The 23,215-nt window shown below is 38.7% G+C and overlaps 3 protein-coding genes and 2 pseudogenes across 3 annotated transcripts; 2 read left to right on the top strand and 3 right to left on the bottom strand.

Annotated features, from left to right (window-relative positions):
- Positions 1–2,963: 2,963 nt before the first annotated feature.
- LOC147928765 (uncharacterized) lies at positions 2,964–4,669 on the bottom strand. The gene has a single exon (XM_087483157.1). The coding sequence runs from the start codon at positions 4,667–4,669 to the stop codon at positions 3,152–3,154; it is 1,518 nt and encodes a 505-aa protein (XP_087339283.1). The 3' UTR covers positions 2,964–3,151.
- LOC104742521 (serine/threonine-protein phosphatase 7 long form homolog) lies at positions 2,964–5,692 on the bottom strand. The gene has a single exon (XM_019235766.2). It carries the CDS (start codon positions 5,690–5,692, stop codon positions 4,724–4,726), a length of 969 nt encoding a protein of 322 aa, XP_019091311.1. The 3' UTR covers positions 2,964–4,723.
- A 4,925-nt stretch (positions 5,693–10,617) lies between these two features.
- LOC104743996 (major pollen allergen Ole e 10 pseudogene) lies at positions 10,618–10,985 on the bottom strand (annotated as a pseudogene).
- Positions 10,986–12,584: 1,599 nt separating this feature from the next.
- Positions 12,585–13,602, top strand: LOC147928764 (uncharacterized; annotated as a pseudogene).
- A 5,431-nt stretch (positions 13,603–19,033) lies between these two features.
- LOC147928763 (uncharacterized) lies at positions 19,034–22,597 on the top strand. Its single transcript, XM_087486612.1, has 3 exons — positions 19,034–20,440; positions 20,530–21,169; positions 21,879–22,597. Exons 2-3 carry the CDS (start codon positions 21,143–21,145, stop codon positions 22,416–22,418), a joined length of 567 nt encoding a protein of 188 aa, XP_087342738.1. The 5' UTR covers positions 19,034–20,440; positions 20,530–21,142; the 3' UTR covers positions 22,419–22,597.
- The last annotated feature ends 618 nt before the right edge of the window (positions 22,598–23,215 follow it).

Below are 23,215 nucleotides of genomic sequence, written 5' to 3'. Positions count from 1 at the left end.
TTATTGAGTTTTCTTCTATCTCGTGAACTAAATCTCATCACTATCATCAAACAAACTTTCTTGATCATTAAAGATACGTAGACAAACGTTGTTTAATGAGTCCAATCATATCATCTTATAATCCTTCGTGTCAAGTAATGAAGGATAAAATATGTATATGGTAAGTGACTTGGGAGTATTAATCAATTTAGTAATATACAAGTTCTTCAATTAATACAATGTTAAGATATCGGTTATTTAGGGTAAGTTTATACATTGATAAAATACACAACAATGTTAAAGTTCAATTAATCCGGTGATAAAATCGAAGTTATATAGGTTATAAAACAAGAAGGTAGGTTAATAAATTATAATTGGCCAATGTGATTGATAGTTTAATCACTTTGAAACATGTGATTAAACTAAACTTAAACAAGATACCACGTGAATATCTTCGAGGTTCTCGCTTCTAACGGTCAATAGAGCCGAGAAACAAAAGAAAACACACACACACACAACCTTCTTCTTTTAACCAAATTAAAAAAGAAAAAGAAAAAAAAACTCATTAACGTATGATTTCGATTGTTATTAAAAGTGGTTACAGCTAAGTTATGATTCGTATTTAACAACATATATAACCTTTTGGTCCAACAAAACTATTGCTATAAAATATATTCATCACGACATGTCTCCCCCAAAGCCAAATAAATTAGTAGGGACTTTAGTGTGCATGTGTGATTCACCGATTCTTAAAACGATGTTACTCAATTACACTCGAATTGTCTTTTGACTCCTAAACCTTAATAAACCCTGACTAAAAGAATATGTCTTGACGATCTTACTTTTACAGTTGATTAACCCACAGTTACCCCATTCATAAGCAATGAAAGATGTGTCCATTTTCCCAAAAGAAACAATGAAATGTGTGTTACTACTAGGTATTTGTTTTCCTTTTCTTACGTCAAAAACTACCCTAACTATATTAATATTCCAGCTAGTAATATACAAAATGTTAACTCATTTATTTCTTTTTTTGATATTTGAACAAATAAAAAAATGGAGTAATTTGATTCTCTTCTTTTTGGGGAGGATAATTGCAAATACATTCTGGTAAGAGATTTGTAGATTAAAAGATGGAATATTGTTTGGTAATTTCCACTTTCCATTGCATTTAAAAGTCAGTTACATGCATGCTTATATTATTTGATCAATAGAATTAATAGCATATTAAAAAATATTCCCTAGCTCTTATTCACTCACTCTTAATTACCAATCAAAATTTGCCATGTAATCTAATTGCACAATTATCTAAATAAAACAATTAAGACATATATATCCAAGATCTCACCATTTTCATCAATATTTATACGAGTATTTAACATATATAATTGTCTTTGTTGATGAATTAACAATAAAATATTTTGGCTAGTTGGTAGTGTTTAGTTGTTATATTGTTGAGGTGGTGGGTTCGAAATGGCATTTTGGAAATTGGTGATTAAAACGTTCTAAATTTGAAAGTTGGTGATTTTTTGACATTTTTTCACTCTTTATTGGCCCATTATACAAATAATGTTTTACTGGTGTATTTGATATATAATTTTAAAAGATTTGGTGGCTGTTTTAAAACCCCATGTTATTCAACTAATAATTTTCAAATGTCTTACCAAATCTTATGTTATTGAACGCAAAATTATATAAAACTGATTGAAGTCACTTAAAATCTCATGTTAATGAATCAACAATTTATAAAACTAAAACAAATCTATTGTGATTCAAAATATATTTTCTTTTTGAGAAAGTTGTGAAAGGATTTGAGTAGATTTTTACATCCACTTTTACTCAGAAACAATGATTAAAAAATTCACACCTATATATGTGTTTTTTTGGAGATACTTCAATATAAAGTTGTGTATTGGATTAGGAATTTAAGAAGATTGTATGTAGGTTTATAATAGTTGGTGAAATTTAGGTGAATTAATTTAATTTCAGGATATCTAGGTGATTTTAATGAGATTAAAAGTAAGAATTGAAAATTTGTTGATTATTTGGTTAGATTTCATCTTTAACTCTATCTGCTTGAAGAAATTAATCGGTTGGTTTAAGGGCATTAATCGACCAAATTTATCAAAAATTTTGGTTTCAATTTTGACTTCTAGATTTGAACTGGTCTCTGAAATCGGTCTCTCCATTTAATCATCGTGATATTGCTTTCTTCTGTTCTTTTTTTGAGACAGAAGAGAAGAAAGAGAGCTTATATGAATTTTGGAATGACGTTCTCTCTTCACACGCGGCTGCAGACCGTTATTTTCTTTTTCTCTTTTTTTTTTTAAATTGGTTAGAATTCTGAAACTCAATAAAAAAATAAAAAATAAATACAATGAGTAGTTTATATTTATTTTAAAGAGTTATATTAAAGAAAATTAAGTAGCTTTTTTGTTTTCTTTAAAGTATTTGCTACTTTATTGTTTGTTTTTTTTGGTAGGATTTTTAGTTAAAAAATATGTGATTTTCAATACCGTAAATTATAAAATGCTCAAGAAAAAATTTCCGGTTTGGACCACCATTTTTGTTAGAACAGCCCTGATTACATACAATATTGGTGTATTAATTTATTTATCAATATCATTACAAATTTTGGAGCCTCTATTGTATCATGTTTTTTGGTTGTGGTATCAGTAAAAACTTCTGAGCCAACCAACACCACACCGCATATCCATTAAACCAATTGGTTAATAACCATAAATTTGAACATAAAGGTCATAGAGTACCACAATGTCGTCGCCACCAGTACTAGCTAGTCTCTCACCAGATCCTGACCACTTGAGACCACAAACCTCTCTAGTGTGACCTCTGTAAAATGCCACGACGTGTGATATGATACGCACATCGTTGTTGATGATCCTTCCGTGGAATTAATGCTCCACTTGTCAGGATGTGGTTGTTCCACATAGATTTCTGTGTTTTGCATTTTTGCATCGAAAAGGTTCAGGCTTTCAATGGCTTTCTAAACTGAATTAAACATACAAACTGAGTTCAAAAGATACAACTGGAACACTTGAAAGCAACACAAGTCTTCAAAAGATACTAAAGCAAAAAAATTCTAACACATGTGAGAAATGATCATTTGATATTCTACTTGCATTTGACTGCCCCAAAACAACCTCCAACACGCCTAGATCAAACTATCTTCTGCGATATTTCTCTGTTTTTCGGCTCTCCTTTCTTTTAACCATGCCACATCTTGTTGTGCCTTAATAATACGCTCCTCTATTGACAATGTCAGCGCCTTCAGCTCTTGAACACTCTTTCTAATGAAAGCACTATCAACGTCAAACAAACAGTCTTGTCCCTGGCTTCCTTCCCGTACCGCTATGTGAGTGTTTGACTCCTCAGATGGGATCAGGACCTTATTCTTATATGCTTTGCTTGTTTCATCTCCATTAGTGCATCCAGAGGCAAAATTTTGATGAGGGCTTGGATCATTGTTGTCTGCATTTAATGCTAGCTCCTCTAATGCAAGCTTTTTCTGGATCAAACTGTCATCATCAACATCATCATCTACCTTGTCAGCTTCACTACTGCACAACCTCTCATCTGAGCTCGCCTTTTTTCCTGCTATGATACCATCTTCTTGGAGTAACCGGTCCGGTTCCTTGCTGCAATCATCAATCATAGTCATCTTCTCTGCAAAGCTACCATGTACATCAAGCTCATCGTCACAGGTTTGCCTTGTCTCTGGTGGTGACACAAGGATATTAACTACTACTTCTCGATTAGCACCAAGAGGCGAATCTGAAGAGTTGATTTCATTAAATGGGCTTGGAACCATCGCTGCTTTGTTTACAGTCTCTTCGTTCCTTTGTTCTATTTCTGGTGGTGGTAAGGTTTCATCTCCATCATATCTTATCGAAGCAAACTTTTGACAAGTCTCCGAATCATTGTTATCCGCCTCAAGTCTACTCTTTTTACCAAGCGGTTCAGAAGCAAAGGTGAGGCTATCATTGTCTAATCGAACCTGTGTCTGGCAAAAACCTATATCATTTTCATCGTTCTTAGGAACTCGCTTCATGTTCTTCCGTCTCTTGTCACGAGCTAGCTTCATATACTTGTGTTTCTTGTCACGAGCTTGCTTCATGTACTGGCGTCTCGTCTTTGTTGATACCGTAGCTATCTTGATTCCACCAACAGGTCTTGTTCTGCTTATCTTAGAGCCAGAAGGAACAAGACTAGTATCATCACCTTTGACGTTTCGTGCTTGCAATTTTAGAGCTGTTTCAACAAGCTTCGTCGCGTCTGAAGAACATTTGAATTCTAGAAACAACGCCCTTCGCCACTCACAGAACATTTGAGTAACACGAGGTATTGCAGAACGGGAAGGAATGTACAATGTCAAATCATCAATAGGCTTATCATAATCATTCCAAGCTGCCTCCTTCGAGAGGTTGCTCCGGTTAATATGAGAAGGAACATCCTGAAGCATCCCGAACTGTAAAGCCACCCGGTTAGGAAAGTAATGCTCCACACAGTCAATGCCAACAAGCTCAGACACCTTGATGCAACGAGCAAAAGACAAATATTCATCATCAAGACTGGGACCAACAGGAACTATCATCGCTTCTTCAGGGTAAAACTGAGGAAACTCCCAGCATTCCACAGCTTGTGTGTATGGACGCAACTCAAAACTGACCATCTTCGAGTTGTTGTGAATCTCCCTTGCATTGCTTGTAACCTGTTTCAGCTTATGTCAACGGGCCAATCTTGGCTCACCCTTTTGCATTTGATTAGGTTTTGGCTGTAGTTCCCTGAATCTCTCCCATGTCCAAACTTGGACCAATTTAAACAAGGCAGTCAGACCAATCTTGAGGGTAGTAGTCGACTCCTTGAAATCTGTTATGTAGTTTTTCAAGAGACTTAGGTCTGCATACAAGTGTGCAAGAACAGCAGTAGCAAGAGCAATCCTAGTACCCCTTGAAAGATGAATAGCAATTGGAAAAACCTCTTGACAGACATGAGGGTAGCGTGATGGCAGAACGAAATAACTAAGCCACAAGACAAGAAATGCTACATGTTCATACTCATCGTCTCTATTCATGAATCTCTCCGTCCATGTCACTTGTGTTACAATACTGACATGACCTTTGCGTTTAATCGCCAACCATTCGCTGTTTAGCTTTTCCATAACCATCTCTCCCGAGCTATCCAGAGTAGCAAAAACAGGCAAACCCAAAACAGAGAAACCTAGAAGCACCATAACGTCTTCTAGTGTTATGCTTGCTTCACCCCAAGGGAAAAGGAAGGTTTTGGTTTCAGGACACCATTTCTCAGCGATAGCCAGAACAAGATCTACGTCTTTAGGGATTCTGACTGTGGATGCCATGATTGCTTCAAAGATCCAAGCTTTTCTCCAAGTGTGTTCGTGCACATCCGACATCTTCTTAACCCAAAGCTTGAAATCTTCGTTCGCAAATCTCCAACCATAGAAAGAAACACCCATAGACAGAGCCTTTGACTGAGAACAAGGAGCTGAACCACTTTGACTAGGACCCATAGCCTCAGACCCTTCAACGGAGGTGGTAAGACATGGTTTTAAAAGTTGGGTTTTTTCCCTGCTAGATCTTCGAGCAAGAGCAGAATAAGTTGATCTCTTTCCCACGTCAGAGGACGGTTCTTGAACCTCATCAAGCATGTCATTGTCGTTATGTTGAGAAGACATCTACAAAACAAAACCTTTTTCAAACTCACATACGCATCTACGCCAAATCCAACAGGAAAACAACTCAAAAATTTATGCCTTTTTGTTAAACAATTTCTAGCTAGGGGTCTACAAGGTAAGTGCCTAAAATGGTTCTGTAGCGACTAAGACCTCATCACAGAATCAACTCAATAACAATCATTCAAACTCGTCTTAACCTCTGTTTTTTTCGAAATGCTACTCCAAAGTCTACACAAACACAAGGACAAACTCATACAACATAAGACTCACTGACTCGATTCTCCGAGACCTAATCACACAAAAGAACCTACGCGAACCAAACTCGAAGTAAATACTAAGTTAAAAAAAAAAAAAAAAAAAAAACAGAACAGAGCCATACCTTGTCAGAAGATGTCACAATGTCGGAAACGGAGTCGCTTAACGGCGCCGGAAAAGATCAAGAATCGTCGGAAGTCGAGTCAGTGTAGCTGCCGTACAAGATTAGAGAGATATTGGGTTTCTCGAAAAGAAGGAAGAAGCAAGCAGTACAGAAATTGAGAAAGTAGGGTTTTTTAGATAGGGCGAAGAAGATAAAAGATAAAAGTTTTGGTTTTTTATCTCATTTTTTTGTTTTTTTTATTGAGTGTTTGAAATGAGCAAAGGAATGATGAAGTGATGTTGCAGGAGGAGCTGATGGAGCAGGAATGGGAACAGTTTCTTTTTAAGGTAATTTAATTAAATCATTAATTGGAAAATAATAAACTCATCAATAAACAAAATATTTTCCTATTCTTTAAAATCATGACACATTTGAAGTGTGTGCTTGACTGCTTGTATAAGATGTACAATTATTGATTCAAAAGCAAAAAAGTATTGATCCAATGCTTATATACACCATCAAGCTTGGTGTCTTTATAAGTCAAATCAGGTCAGCCATAGAGAACAAAGAATCAGACAAAGAATATACTTCCTCTGTCCCACAAAGATTGATGTTTTAGGATATTTTTTTGTTTCACAAAAATTGATATTTTGTAAACTTCAAGAAGTAATCATTGAAAATATTTAAAATTTTGAATTGTTATTGGTTTAAAATTAAATAATATATCTTTAGTCAAAGAAAAAAATATATTTAAATTCAGTAATTATTGTTTTGTTAAAATGTGTAAAAAATTATAAACATCAATCTTTGTAAGACAGAGGAAGTATCATCTTCTTCATACATTGTAGTATTGAAAAGAAGTCACAAGTCTTGTAGGAAAGTAGGAGATAAAGATGATGAATTAGTTTGAGACAAGGCATGAACATTAGTTGCAATCAATAGTGTGTGGCTTTCAGTTCCGAAGATTATGAATCTATTATCAGTAACTGACTTTTCTACTACATTATGCAGCTCTCTAATAAATAATTCTCTCGAGCTATGCCAATTGAAATGAGCCAATTTCTTAATAACGATAACTAATTATGTGCCATCCTGACTCAACAACCGTTCTTCCCTCTTCATTTTGTATCCATAAAGACTTTGAGAAAAAAACTAACGGGGTAAAATTAAAAAAGGCAAGGGTATTTTATCTTAATATGAGTTATAGATGAGTTACGTCCATATTAACATATATATATTGATGTTACCTTTTATCACACAAAATCAAATATATTACCTGGAAACCTTATACGTTTCTTGTAAATGTTTTCACAATCACATATTAGACTTTTAATATTATTTATTAATATTTTATAAATTTGATAGTAAGTAATTTTAGATATGGACTTCGTCCCCAACTTTTTAGGAGGCCCAAACAGAAAACTCTTAAGAAGATAAGGGTCTGAAGTCATGGATCTGGCCCATCTGGCCGCAGGGATAAAATCGTCATTTGCAGAAGTTACAGAAAGAATCCTAGGTTGATGGCCCACTATAAATACCAGATGTCATTGTCAGAGCTCTGGATCCGAAATCTTGGCAATCAAAGAGAAAAGAGCAATTATTATCGTATTAACTGCGCTTAGATCTTTGATTGTATTTTCCGTAAACTCTCACCTTCAATTCTTCGTTAATAAAAGGACCAACTCCGATTTATCCCCATTAATATTCTTATTATTTATATTGTTGATTTCATACATCAACAATTTGGCGCCCACCATGGGGCCAACAAAATCCTTTCTTTTGACAAACTCTCGCTCGATCTCGCACTCTCAATCTCGCAATTCTCGCTCAAGCTCGCCACTCTCGATCTCGCAACTCTCGCTCGAGCTCACAACCCTCGATTTCGTACTCTCGATCTCACAACTCTCGCTCGAGCTCGCAACCCTCGATCTCGCACTCTCGATCTCACAATTCTCGCTCGAGCTCGCAACCCTCGATCTCGCACTCTCGAGCTCGCCACCCTTGATCTCGCGCTCTCGAGCCCACAACAATGAGGATGAAAATTCTTAAGTACGCCATTGTACATTGCCCGTCGTCGTTCCATGACTCCACGCCATCATCTGCGCGATTCTCCTACCACCCTCGGAGGTATTTCACGAACACCCCTTTGGGCCCGCCATCTCCATGACTTACGAAACACGACCACATCAAGCACGCCTCCGAACATCCAACAAAGACAAGCTATCTCGCCATCACGCCAGTGTCGTATGCGCCCTCACCATGTCAAGCACTTGCAAGACCCTTACGCGTCACGAGCTCCCGTGTACCTCCACTCCACATCGCGGATCGACCACTTCTAAAAGACACATATGACCTCTTCCAAGCTGCACCTCGAGTCATCAAGCCAAGACTCTTCGTGGCGCTACCCGAATCCAGCGCGCCTTCCGTTTTTCGCCCTTCAAAATCGCACATCTTGACTGGTACGATTCGTCATGCAAGTACGCGCCTAAGCTCCGGAGCTACACTATAATTTTTTTTTTTTTTTAAAGAAGTTTCACAAAGAAACACTCATGAGCAATATATCGACTCCTATGCTGACGCCCTGGCCAGGCGCACAATCCTAAAACGCGCTCTGCATGGGTGTAGTTGTGAAATAATCCACGTCCTTACTTCGGTAGGATATTTTAAGCCAAGCCCAGACTCACAATGAACTAGCAGGAATCAGAGTGAGTATGCCGAGACCTCGACTCGCACACTCTCGCAATTCCTGCATCACCCACAGGGTAAGCCGGTCATGCGTACCGCACATAATACCGTACGACAAGCCTGTCTTGTCTAGTCAAGACGTTTCGGGGAACAACATTTCGAGGATAAGCCATGAGACGTCCTGCACTGCAAAATATGCCCTGTACACAACAAAAACGTCGCTTCTCTATTTTGAAGATAACTTCACATTCATATAATGTGAATAACATCGAAACCAAAATCGGCAATAATCAAACTTTGCGCGAGAGTTACCAATAAAAATATGAATTACCAAGTTCATAAAGCAACCAAGTTCGCAATAACAAAAAGAAAAAAATCCAAAAAAAAAAAAAAGAACAAAAGCAATAAACGATAATACAAAGACGCGTCACTCTTGAGCAGTCTCGTTGGCACCTCTGGTAGCATACTCCAGGAAAGGCTCGAGATCATCTTCACGAAGCGGCGGCACCACAACCCCATCCACCTTCACATGGAACTCTCCTTGACTAACAGCTCTACGCCTCATATCAAGTCACTTTACGCCTCATATTAAGCAGCTCTACGCCTCGTATCAAGTCACTTCACGCCTCGTATCAAGTCACTCCACGCCTCGTATCAAGTCACTTCACGCCTCGTATCAAGTCGCTTAATTCCCCGTATCAAGCTTCGCGCCTTGTACCAAGCCGCTCCACACCAATACTCATTACAGGCTCAACAAATCCAAGGCTCCGATGAGAACAAACGAACGAGACGAGGCACCGAGACTAGCACACCTTCAGACATTACGCGTCACCGATCCAACGCGCCAGAGCCTTGAATGTTTCACAAGTCTCCAAATCAACAAGCCATTGCGCAACGACCATCATCACGACGAGACCTTCGTACCTTCAATCATCATCACACGTGACGATGGAGCCACGAGATCCGATCGACAAACACGGCTACACAAAGAACCCTCGAAACTCCCGCTCAAAATCCACCACACCTAGAAAAAAATGTGCAATGCACTATTCATCCCAGAACTCTCCGGATGTCTCGAAAAACGTTCGCAACGCATTATTCATTCCGGATGTCTTGAAAAACATGCGCAACACACTATTCATCCTGGAACTCCCCGGATTCCTCGAAAAAAGTGCGCAACGCACTATTCATCCAGGAACCTTCTGGAAGATCTTCAAGCTCTTAAAAAACTTCTGTTCACTCTGCAAGACGGACCTAGAGACGTGGAGTTGCACCCGACGAACTCAAGCAAGCCATTGCTCATCGGACTAGGGGGGACCATTGTTGGATATGGACTTCGCCCCCAACTTTTTAGGAGGCCCAAACAGAAGACTCTTAAGAAGATAAGGGTCTGAAGTCATGGATCTGGCCCATCTGGCCGCAGGGGTTAAATCTTCATTTGCGGCAGTCACAGAAGGAGCCCTAGGTTGATGGCCCACTATAAATACAAGATGTAATTGTCAGAGCTCTGGTTCCGAAATCTTGGCAATCAGAGAGAAAAGAGCAATTATTATCGTATTAACTATGCTTAGATCTTTGATTGTATTTTCCGTAAACTCTCACCTTCAATTCTTTGTTAATAAAAGGACAAGTTCCGATTTATCCCCATTAATATTCTTATTATTTATATTTTCGATTTCATAAGTCAACAAGAAAAACATTTTCTATTACGTATTCTTTTTGACTTTGTAAAATTGTTTGCATTTTTTAGAGATGGGGGTGTACATAATATTACAAAAATTAGCGACTTTGAAAGTTTTGTTTTTGCAAAAGCTCTAAGAAAACTTAAAAATCATGATTTTATTTATTCAGTTATCTATCATGCATATAAATCAGAGCCAATTTTATATTTTTAAGATCCATACACACAACTTCCATAACTAGGATCTGTAGCAGCAAGTGTGCCTGTATTTTTAAAACTACACGCCTTCATGATTTGACCATGGCTCTGGTAATAAGCATTCATCACAAACGATGCATGATTTACAAGAGTATCGGGGATGAAACAGGATCCCCCTGGTTGGATTGGCCCACAATCAATATTATCTTGTAGCTGCTCATTCGTGGCGGTCAGAGTTGCTATACACCATTGTGTGGAACTTACCACATAGAGATGGTTGATCATGATCAAAGATAGAAAAATGAAAAGGATTGTCAAAGGCGATGACATTTTCATAACTGTTTAATTTGACTAGTTTCTTCTTCTTCTTCTTCTTCTTCTTCTTCTTCTTGATATCTATGTGAGTGTATATGTGTCCATATTTATAAGTATATATGTGTCTTTATATAGTATATATAACATAATAGAAATTCAAAGATTTAAAACCTTACTTAGGTTAGAAATTTATATGTATAAATTAGAAATCTGACTTTAAGTATATATATGTCTTAATGTTGTAAAACACTTGGAGTGGACTTCCATAACCGGCCCATTACTTATCCTATTGTGTAAGGCCCAACAGCCATGTGTAAGGCCCATGGCCATATCATAGATGGTTTAGGTTTAGGCTTTGCCTTCTACTATATATATGTAACCTCATTCGATTATCAATAATAAGACCAAGAGAATTACTTCATTCGATTCTCTAGTTTACAACACGTTATCAGCACGACTTGCTCTAACGTCCAACTGAGTAAACCCTAAAACCCTAAAACCCTAAAACCCTAAAACCCTAAAACCGCCGCCGCCTTCTTCCTTTGTTCGTAGTTAAACTCGGCGATCAGTTTCTGTTCGTGGTTCATCCGTGTTCGTGGTCCGCTGCTGTCCGGGGTGAGTTCTGTCCGGCGGTCCGTTCCCGTTCGTGAAGCAGCTCCTGCTCGTGAATCGGTTTTCCTCCTATCTAGGCCGAGGTTTGTGGTTCGTGATCAAGGGAAAGTCTGAGGTCTTTAGCTCCCAGATCAAAACCGGTCAGACCCCTTTTGGTGTTAAGGTAATATCGAAACTTATGGAACCATATAATCGAACTTGATCTCTTAAATCTATTGGAACCCTAAAACTTATAAGTACACAATCAAAACAAACAAGTTCATAAGCTTTCAAATCCCTAAACTATAAAACTTTAAAATCGGATGTTAGGGTTGATAGATTGATTGTGAATTGAACCATACACAATTATATCAAGATTAAAATTTGGTTGATTGTTTTGATTGCTTGAAACCTTAGAACCAAATTCTAAAAACCGAATTGCTTATACTTAAAAGTTTAGGGTTGTTTGAATTAATTGTTTGTTGCATTAGAACCCTAAAACTAAACTATTAAATCCGAAATTCATAGAAGAAATTTAAATCTAATTGTTCTTAGGATTAAATCCGATTTAGGTGTTTGAGAAATTCAAACCCTAAAACTAAGAATTTAAAATCGGAAATGATTATGTGTTTGCATAAAATAAATTTGGATAATTTCTAAATTAATTATAATTATTAACTTAAAGGTTTAAGAAATATTTCCTAAAATATTTTGTTATTATCCAATGATTAAGAAAAGGAAATTTCCTAAAACTCAAAACTATTTAAGAAAAGGAAAATTTCTAAAACTCAAAACTATTTAAGAAAAGGAAATTTTCTAAAACTCAAAACTACTTAATAAAAGGAAATTGTTGCATGCTAGTTTCTATCTAGTTTTGTTTGTTTTCCATGCATACCAAAACCGAAAAATAATGAGCAAAAGGCAAGGCATGTTTCGGTCTCAAATACCGCATGACCTAAGGTATGTTTCGGTCTCAAATACCGCATGACCTAAATATTTATTGCATGGATCGGTCTATTATTACCGCATGCTAATGATCGGTTGTCTATTTCTGTGTTATGCAGATGGCAAGGCTCAACAACTTAGACTATGCCGCCTTGAATGCTTCTAGAGACAATTACTTGCAATGGGCATTGGACACTAAGATCATGCTAAAGTCAAAGGACTTGTTTGAATGCATTGAGGAAGATTTTAACTGTACTGACAAGTAAAGTACAAGGCCATTATGCATATGCGCCATCACCTTGCTGAGAGTCTCAAGAATCAGTACCTCACCATAGAAAATCTTCTTGACCTTTGGACAGAGCTTAAACGCAGATACGGACACCAACAGACGGTGCTCCTACCAAAGGCTCCATTTGATTGGAAAAACCTAAGGATCCAGGATTACAAATTCGTGGATGAGTATAACTCAGAGCTTTTTAGGATTGTCTCACTCCTTAGGTTGTGTGGTACTGAGGTGACCGAGAAGGAGCTCCTAGAGAAAACGTTCTCTACTTTTCACACTAACAATATACTGCTTCAGCAACAGTACCGTGAAAAGGGGTTTAAAACCTATGGAGACCTAATCTCGTGTTTACTGCTAGCTGAGCAGAACAATGAGCTATTGATGATGAATAGTGCAATGAGACCTCCCGGTACAGCTCCGTTACCAGAAGCTCACAAGGTTGATTTAGCAAAGAAAAACCCTCAAGAGCCTAAAGAGCCCAAGAAGACCAACTATGTCCACAGAGAAAGACACTATGGCCGTGGCCGTGGTGGCAGAGGACGTGGTGGTCGTGGACAGTACCAAGCTAGCCGTTTTGATGGTTATGGCCGTGGAGGCCGTGGCCGTGGTGGTAGGGGCTGTGGGTCCTTGAAACCACAATCCAAGGCTAAATCGGTTTGTCATCGATGTGGTATGTCTAACCATTGGGCCAAGAATTGCAGAACACCCAAACATCTTATTGATGCATAACAAGAGATTTTGAAGAAAACCCAGAAGCCAACTATGTGCATCTCGATGGTGAAGATGACTTCGACCGTGAGAATGATGATTCACTAGACTATGAGACTTCCGATTGCCTTAAAGAAGATAACTAGTTTTAATTATGGATTTGGTTTAATTTCTATGCTTTTATGTTTTAATTTCGGTTTATGTATTGGATAATTATTTTGGTTTAAATTCAATGATTTTATTTCAATATATATTTGCTTGTTTTATTGAAAATTAAAACAAAAATTATTGTCATTATAGAAATGGCTGAGGATATGAGTGTACTAGTGGTGGACAATGGATCCAGCCACACAATATTGAAAGACAAAAGATATTTCATAAACCTCATTAGGGCTGGGCATTCGGGTAACCCGTTCGGGTTCGGGTATTACCCATTCGGGTTCGGGTAAACGGGTTTAAAAAAATAGAACTCATTTGGTATTTTTAGATATATGGGTTCGGTTCGGTTTGGGTACTATCGGGTTCGGGTCGGTTTGGGTTGCAAATTTTAGAACCCGATTAGTACCCAAACTACCGGATACCCGAAAAAATATAATTAAATTTAAATAAATTTAGTTAAATTTTGACTTACATAACAAAATATTTTAGATATTTTGATTATTTTTGATATTTAGGTATAAAACTAAATGAAATATTCAAAATTATAATCATAATTTTGGGGTAATTGCATTATATTAATGATAAATATTATAAATATGTTTATATGTTCGGGTTTAATGGGTACCCAAACGGGTATCGGGGATTACCCGATCCTAACCGGAACCCACATGTATTAGAAAATAGAACCCAATAGGGTTTTATAGGCAAACCCGTACCCAACCCGAACCCGGGTTTTCGGGTCGGGTTCCGGGTTGGGTATTCGGGTACGGTTTTTATGCCCAGGCCTAAACCTCATAATGAAAAGTGCCAATGTTAGTACAATTGCGGGTATAGCAAGCTTATTACCTAATGGCACACATATTGAACTAAGTGATGCCTTGTATTCACCCAGCTCTAAAAGAAGTTTATTGAGCTTTAAAGACATTCGATTGAATGGTTATCATGTTGAAACAAAGGGTGAAGGAAACAAAGAATTCCTATACATTACTGAAATTGTGAATGGGCATAAGAAGGTCCTAGAGACTATACCTGCACCAGCCACTGGTTTATACCAAGCTAAGATTAACATGATAGAAGCTAACTTGGCAAAGAATAAAATGTTTAATGAACAGTTCACTCTATGGCATGACCGGCTTGGCCATCCGGGTTCGAACATGATGCATAAATTGATTAAGAATTCAAATGGGCACACTCTTAAAGAGAGAAAAGCTATCCCTAAACATCTCACGTCTGTAGCATGTGCACAAGGGAAACTTATCATAAGGCCATCACCAGTAAAAGTCACTAAAGAGACTTTAAACTTTCTGGAAAGGATACAAGGTGATATATGTGGACCAATACACCCACCTTGTGGGTCGTTTAGATATTTTATGGTTATGATCGATGCATCAATCAGATGGTCACACGTTTGCTTGTTATCCACAAGGAACCTAGCATTTGCTCGACTGTTGGCTCAAATTATAAGACTAAGAGCACATTTTCCAGATTTTCAACTTAAGACTATACATCTAGACAATGCTGGTGAATTTACATCCCAAGAGTTTAATGATTATTGTATGTCCATGGGGGTGAGTCTGGAACATCCTGTGGCACATGTCCATACACAAAACGGATTAGCTGAATCCTTCATTAAACGAATACAACTAATTGCTCGACCATTGCTAAAGAGATCGAAGCTTCCTGTGTCGGCTTGGGGACACGCAGTTTTACATGCAGCAGAGCTTATACGCATCAGGCCATCTAGTGAACATAAGTATTCACCATCCCAACTATTAACGGGTCATGAGCCAGACATATCCCATCTCAAAACATTCGGGTGTGCCGTTTATGTACCTATTGCTCCACCACAGAGAACTAAGATGGGACCTCAAAGGACGATGGGAATATATGTTGGATATGAGTCTCCCACCATTATTAAGTATCTTGAGCCAACTACAGGAGATTTATTTAAGGCCAAATACGCGGACTGTCAATTTACAGAATCCAAATTTCCTATGTTGTGTGGAGAGACAAGCAAGCTGGTTAAAGAATTAACATGGAATCAAACATCCTTAAATTGGCAAGATCCTCGAACTCTAGCATGTGATGCAGAGGTTCAAAAGATTATTCATTTACAAAAGCTAGCTAATCAATTGCCAGATTCCTTTGCTGACCCAAAGAGAGTAACAAAATCGTACATACCATCTTGTAATGCACCAGTACGTATTGATGTTCAGAAGGAACACAATAATCAAGTTGCTACAGTGTCTAACCCACGTTTAAAACGAGGTAGACCATTAGGTTTCAAAGATAAGAACCCTCGGAAATCTAAGAAAGGTGCAAATGAAACCGAGGTTAAGAAAAATACAGACATGGTCGCGGCAAATCCTAAGGTACCAAATGAGGTTTGGGACGCTGAACCTCAAGGTCCTGAAGGTATTAATAATAATGATATCTCAATCAATTATATCATGTCTGGAATTCAATGGAACCGTAAAGATGTCGACATCGATGAAATATTTGTATACAAGGTAGCACTTGAAATAAATGAGGATCATGAACCCACGTATATATTAGAGTGCACTCAAAGTAAAGATTGGCTAAAGTGGAAAGAAGCCATTGACGTGGAGTAAAACTCTTTAAAGAAGAGAAGTGTGTTTGGTCCGATCTTAAGGACAACACCTGAAATAAAGCCAGTTGGACATAAGTGTGTTTTTGTAAGAAAGAGAAATGAGAATAATGAAATCGTGAGATATAAGGCACGACTTGTAGCACAAGGATTCTCTCAAAGACCAGGAATAGACTATGAGGAGACATACTCCCCTGTGATGGATGCAACAACATTTAGGTACTTAATAAGTCTGGCTATAAGAGAAAAACTGGATTTGCGGTTAATGGATGTTGTAACCGCATACTTATATGGTCCACTGGATAATGAAATATATATGAGATTACCAGAGGGTTTTGAGCTCAAAGATAAGAGTGGTTCTCGAGAACAGTACTACATTAGGCTGAACAAATCCCTTTATGGACTGAAACAGAGTGGTCGAATGTGGTATAACCGGTTAAGTGAATATTTAGCTAAAGAAGGCTATAAAAATGACCTAATCAGTCCATGTACATTTATAAAGAAGTTTGCAAACAAAGGATTTGTTATTATAGCAGTGTATGTGGATGATTTAAACATCCTTGGGACCTCTGGGGAAATCGCCCAAACAGCCGAATATCTAAAGAAAAAATTCGAGATGAAAGACCTAGGCAAGACAAGATTCTTTTTGGGATTGTAACTTGAGTACGGAAATAATGGAATCCTTGTGCATCAAACGGCATATACAGAAAAGGTACTCAAGAGGTTTAACATGGACCAGGCTCACCCATTGACCAGCCCAATGGTTGTAAGTAGTCTTGACTTGGATAAAGATCCATTTGGTCCAAAGAAGGCCGATGAGGAAGTTCTCGGTCCTGAAGTGCCATACCTCAGTGCTATAGGAGCGTTAATGTTCTTGGCTAGCCACACTAGACCAGACATATGTTTTACCGTGAACCTCCTAGCAAGATTTAGTTCTTGTCCGACCCAAAGGCACTGGAATGGAATTAAGCATTTATTTCGTTACCTACAAGGGACAACAAATTTGGGTTTATATTATACTAACCATAACAAAGAAGGTTTAGTTGGTTTTGCTGATGCAGGTTATTTATCGGATCCACATAACTCAAGGTCTCAAACCGGTTATGTTTTTACACACGGTGGTACAACGATATCATGGCGTTCTATGAAGCAAAGTATTGTGGCCACATCATCAAATCATGCGGAAATCTTAGCAATTCATGAAGCCAGCCGAGAGTGTGTTTGGTTGAGATCGATGACTCAACACATTCGGACCGATAGTGGCATGGACAACGATAAGAAGGCAACGGTTATATAGGAAGACAATACGGCCTGCATCGCACAGCTCAAGGAAGGATACATCAAGGGAGATTGGATGAAGCACATTTTACCGAAGTTCTTCTTCACACATGAACTACAAAAGGCCGGAGAAGTTCAAGTGGTACAAGTTCAATCATGCGACAACTCAGCCGATATCTTCACCAAATCTTTACCGGCATCAACATTCAAGAAGCTCATGCACCAGATTGGTATGCGGAGGCTTAAGGACTTAGAGTGATGCTTGGAACAGGGGGAGTGATGTGTGCTGTACTCTTTTTCCTTCACCACGGTTTTGTCCCACTGGGTTTTCCTGGTAAGGTTTTAATGAGGCAGCATCCCCAAGCACATTGCATCGATCCCTCAGCATCGGCACGGTTATGTCATCCAAGGGGGAGTGTTGTAAAACACTTGGAGTGGACTTCCATAACCGGCCCATTACTTATCCTATTGTGTAAGGGCCATCGGCCATGTGTAAGGCCCATGGCCATATCATAGACGGTTTAGGTTTAGGATTTGCCTTCTACTATATATATGTAATCTATTCGATTATCAATAATAAGAACAAGAGAATTACTTCATTCGATTCTCTAGTTTACAACACTTAAAAAAATTTTAATCACTAAATAAAGTCAAAGATTTGAAGATATTCTAGGAATAAATAAATATGTCTTTATAAATACAAATAAATCTCTATATAATAAATATATCTTTACAATTATAAATACATAATCTATTGTTTCATATTTAATTCACATCATTAGCTCTGTATTTCTATCAGATTACTCTGAGAAAAATATAATAATAATAATAATCACAAGTTATTATTATATATTTTGTATTTTATTAATATTGGGACATTTTTAAGAATATACCAAATTATATAAGAAATTTGAAAATTACACTCAATGTTATAATTATTTGATAACTACACTTTTTCAAACAAAAATGACAAAAATTAGTGAGTTATATATATATTTAAAAGTTGTATTTAATTTAAAATATCTAGTGAAATAAATATTTTTAAAAATCAAATCAAATTTAAATAATTTTTTAGAGCTGAAAAATTCATAATTTGATTTTTGGTAGGGGTGTCGATCGACACTCCTTGTGGTGTCGGTCGACAGCATTCGCGGTTGGTCAAATCGGTTCAATTTTAATTCTCCGGTTTACGTGGTCAGTTTGGGGAAGCCCTAAACTCGACTATAAATGGGAAAAGTCGACTTCTTCTTAATCCTTTAGCCGTTTCGTTGCAGAGAGAAAAAGAATGAAAGAGAAGCTTTCCAGTAAGTTTTTGTGAGGTTCCTTGCTTTTCTTTGAGATATTTGTGCTTGGGAAGTGAGATCTAAGGCTAAGGACGTGGAAGGAGCTTGTTGTGGAGGTTTCTGGTCGTGGGTTGGTCGATTTTCTCATTGATTGGCAAAGGTGAGTGCATGACCATGGCTTATTGATAATAGGATTTTTGTGTGTCTATCCTAGCAGGTCTCAATTAACCTAATGCAGTTGTAGTACAGAAGGTGTCAATCCAAATGGGATGTTGCTAGCAATCAGGATGCAATCAAGAAATCACAAGTTAAGCCAATTCAAAAAGATTGTTTTTCTAACAATCCTAAAATGATCAGAATACAAAACGGAAATGAGTTACAAAACTAGAAACGAAAATGCATGACAAGAAGCGAAAATGAATGAAAACAGAAACGAGTCTAAGCAAGAATTAAACAACAAGAATCGAAACAGTGTCAGGAATGCAATAAAAATCAAAAGGAAAGAGGTCCTAAGGATGGGGGTAATTGATGTCGGTGGAGTATCCTAGTCTATAGAGTGTTTAACATGCCACAAGCAAACTATCCCTAAACAATGAACATCACTTCTTAGCTAATCCAATCTCTTGACAGAAGCTACTCAAACTCAACCACTTCCAAACCTAGCTCTCGCTAGAGAAACATGATCAAGCATGGCATGAAAAACAAGTTCATTCACGTCAACAAACATCCTAGACAACTAATCTCTTAGGCTAGGAACGTAAATCTCTGACACTAGTTGGCCAGACATTTCATCAAACACCTTTTGGGTGTGGAAATGTCTAAGACCTAGCTCCAATTGATCAGAGAGAAACTAGTATTTCTAACTCTAGTCCAGAAGGGATCATACAAATTAAAGCTTAAACACTCTACATCCTAAGATCCTCCACCTAATATATCCCATCCTCAAGAACTACCACACTACTCAGATCCGAAAATCATCATCAAGGATGCAAACCCAGAAAACATTGAAACAAGCATTCTTAGATAGATAAAAATGAGATGAACAACTTGTAAAAGAAATCAAATGCAAATACTCAATAAACTCCCAGATGTCGGATTACAAAGTCAGAGAACGTATAATGGTGGCTAGGTAAACCTTAAGGAAAAAAACGAGATGTCTCAGTAAAAACTTAACAAAACGTATTTATAGTAAAACATGGAAATCCCTAAAACATAAAACGACAAGATAGAGCGTCGGTTCGGGAACCCTTCTCGAACGCGCCTTCAGAACAAATCCAGGATGTCGGTTTAAGAGCGTCGATCGAGTCACGTCGTGAGAGTGTCGATCGAGTGGGAGTCTGGAAAATTTGATCGAATGGCGGCTTGAGATGGTAGATCGAGTGGCAGCTTGAGATCATCGATCGAGAGGCAGCTTGAGATCATTGATCGAGAGGCAGCTTGAAAACATAGATCGAGAGGCAGCTTGAAAACATCGATCGAGAGGCTGCTTGAAATGTGTTGTCTGGGAGCTGCTGATCGAGACGCGTCTAGAGGGTGCTCAGGAGCCCTCCTGGGACGTCTTGGTCGAGTCGCTGCTAACATGTCCGATCGAGTGGGAGCTCATCTTTGTGTGAAGGTCGAGTCGGATTTCAGAACGTACGTGCATCCACTAAAACGGTGATAACTTTTGAAACACTCCTCCGATTGGCTTGAAATCAACGGTATTGGAAAGATGACTCAATTTTCTACAACTTTGATGGAGACAGGTAAGGCTGAATTTTAAAGTAAAATCTTCACTCGACTCGATCAAAGACGTGGAAGATTGGGTCACGCTGGGTAGTGTAGATCGAGCCGCTGGACTGCTCTCCTGCTCTCTGTTTGCTCTTGATGGTTTGGACATCTCCTAAAATACATGAAATAACTCCAATATGCAAGATGCATGCAAGACCAATGCGAAGACCACCTAAATATGCATATTATGCAAAAGAGATGAAAAACAATGCAAAATAGTGAGTTAAGAGAACATAATGAATGAAGAATGCATGATGAAAGAATGTAAAATATACACATATCACTTATCTAAGCTAAGATCTCTGTTTCTGTGATTTTATGTGTTGTGTGGTTGTTTCTTTTGGTTGTTTGTGAGTTTTTCGTAGCTCCGGAGGCTTGGATTCGTTCTTGGGTTCGTTGGGACGGAAAGGAGAAGCTTGGAGGCGAGATTCGGAGGTTCTAATCGTAGGGAATTGCTGCTCGGCATTGGTTTCAGTCGACACCAACCCGAGGACGACTCGGGGACTTAGCGAGCGTTGGTCGACGCCATGTGGAGATGTCGGTCGACACCGTTAGGGTTTTTGGGAGTGTCGAGCAGGTGTCAGCCAGATGACCAGTGTCGGTCGACACCTTCAGGTATCGGTCGACACCCTACTGCAGTGACCGGTTTATGTTGTGTGGCTTTGTGCATGTTCCTGGTTTGTTTTATTGTTATTGTTTGTGGCATGAGAGATCTTATTGCTTGTGTGTATAGCCTAGTAGATGGAAGGATTGTCTCACTAAGTATTTCTGGTAATACTTATGCCTCTCTTTTGTGTTGTGGCGCAGGTAAAGGCAAAGTGCGATGAAGAGGAGGATGTTCTAGAGGCTCGATTGTTTGCTTTGTGTCTTTGTTAGGATGCTAAAGTGGAACTTAGTGGTCTAGAACGGATGATATGATTGTTGGTTATGATTTGTTTTATGTTCTGGATTGCTATTGGATTGTTGTTAAGTTATTTCTTTATTGGATTTATTATTTTGTTATCCGCTGTTGTTATTGTTGTTTGGGGGTACGTTGCTAGTGAGTATGGAATCACTAGATATTAGGATTAAAAAAAAAAACGGGTCGGGTTGTTTCAGTTTGATATCAGAGCCCTTATGGGTCAAGGTTTGAGTGTTCACTAGGTTTTGTGCTGTAGATGTTGGGGTTGCATGCTTTGATTGATTATGTGAGTTAGTCAATTGTGTGTGGCATGGAGTCTTAGAACATCCTCTTCGAGCCTACTTTGTGATTCCACGGTGAGTTGTGTTCTTTGTGTAGTTAGGGTTGTTTTGTTTGCTTAGACTTCTGTTCTTGGTGATACAGATGGTTAGAGGTGTGGGAGCTGCTGGTCGCGGGCGTGGTCGTGGTTGTGGTCGTGGGCGTGGGCGGGTACAGGTTCCTAAGGTCAGTGAGAATGTGATCCAGAGCATGGCCAGTGAGGAGGTGGCAGAATCACAGGTTCATCGTAGTGTATCTCGAGACCAGGCTGTTGGTGGTATTGGCAGGGCAGGTGGGCCCGGTGTCAGTACCGGTGTTGCCCCGCGAGTGGGGGTTGAAGCGGAGAATGTTCCAAGTAGAGAGGATGTCTTGGCGGGCTTGCTAGCTCAGGTTTTACTGCGGCTTCCAGCAGTGGTGCCACTAGTGGATTGTGGGCAGGTTCCAGTAGTGCCGCCAGTGGTTGGTGGGCGAGGTCCAGTGGTGCAACCTATAGCTGGAGTGCAGTATGTTCGATGTTGGTGCAGCTACGACATGTGGGTGCGGGATTTTTCCCAGGAGGCACAGATCCGAGTGCAATGGATGAGTGGAGAGAGCGGATGGAAGATATCTTCCAGTCGCTCCGGTGTCCCGACCAATATCAGGTAGACTTGGCAGCGCACTACCTTTTGGGGGAGGGTCTAGTGGAGGTCGGTGACAGAACGGAGAGTGCATCATGAGATGACTTGGATGGACTTTGTGGGATAGTTCAATGCCAAGTATTTTCCGCAGGAGGCACTTGATCGTATGGAGGCGCGGTGATACGCCCAAAATTCGAGGATCACTCAGCCGGATTAGAAATGATAGAAACTCGCCAAGGTGCAAAATGCAACAAGGGAGATTTGTTGGATTGAGGGGTCGCACAGCAGTTGCGGAACGCTGCTGATATTCCCAACTCCAATCGCTGCTAGATATGACACGCTAGTCCAGCAAAAGGAGGCTGTTGCTTGGATATTACACACCAAAAACAAAGAAATATTTTAGACAAAGCACAAAGAGATAAACTCATAAAATGAAAAGGAAATTGGTTGATGATTCTCAAATGAGATTACATGAGTTTATATATTGATAAGAAACTAGGTAACAAAGCCAAGTATTAATTGTTCTTGAAACTAAAAGATAATAAAGATAGTAAGTTGAATAAAGATTCAACCCTTGGTGCATGTTTCTCTTCCCTAGGTGAGTTGAACTCCATTTTCGTCATCCTTCTTTGACAACAAAATAAAGTGATTATTTTGGGCTTTCTTGGGCTTGTTTTAGTCATATAATCATGAGATCATCCAAGCAACAACCTCCTCTTGCTGGACTAGTGAGTCATATCTAGCAGCCATTGGAGTTAGGAATATCAGCAGCCTTCCGTAACTGCTGTGCGACCTCTCAATCCATCAAATCTCCCTTGTTACACC

This window comes from Camelina sativa, chromosome 14, assembly GCF_030686135.1.
Source record: "Camelina sativa cultivar CO46 ecotype springtype chromosome 14, ASM3068613v1".
Classification (NCBI taxonomy): Eukaryota; Viridiplantae; Streptophyta; class Magnoliopsida; order Brassicales; family Brassicaceae; genus Camelina; species Camelina sativa.
Note: the sequence above shows the minus strand (reverse complement) of the source record. Positions and strands in the feature narration are given on the sequence as shown.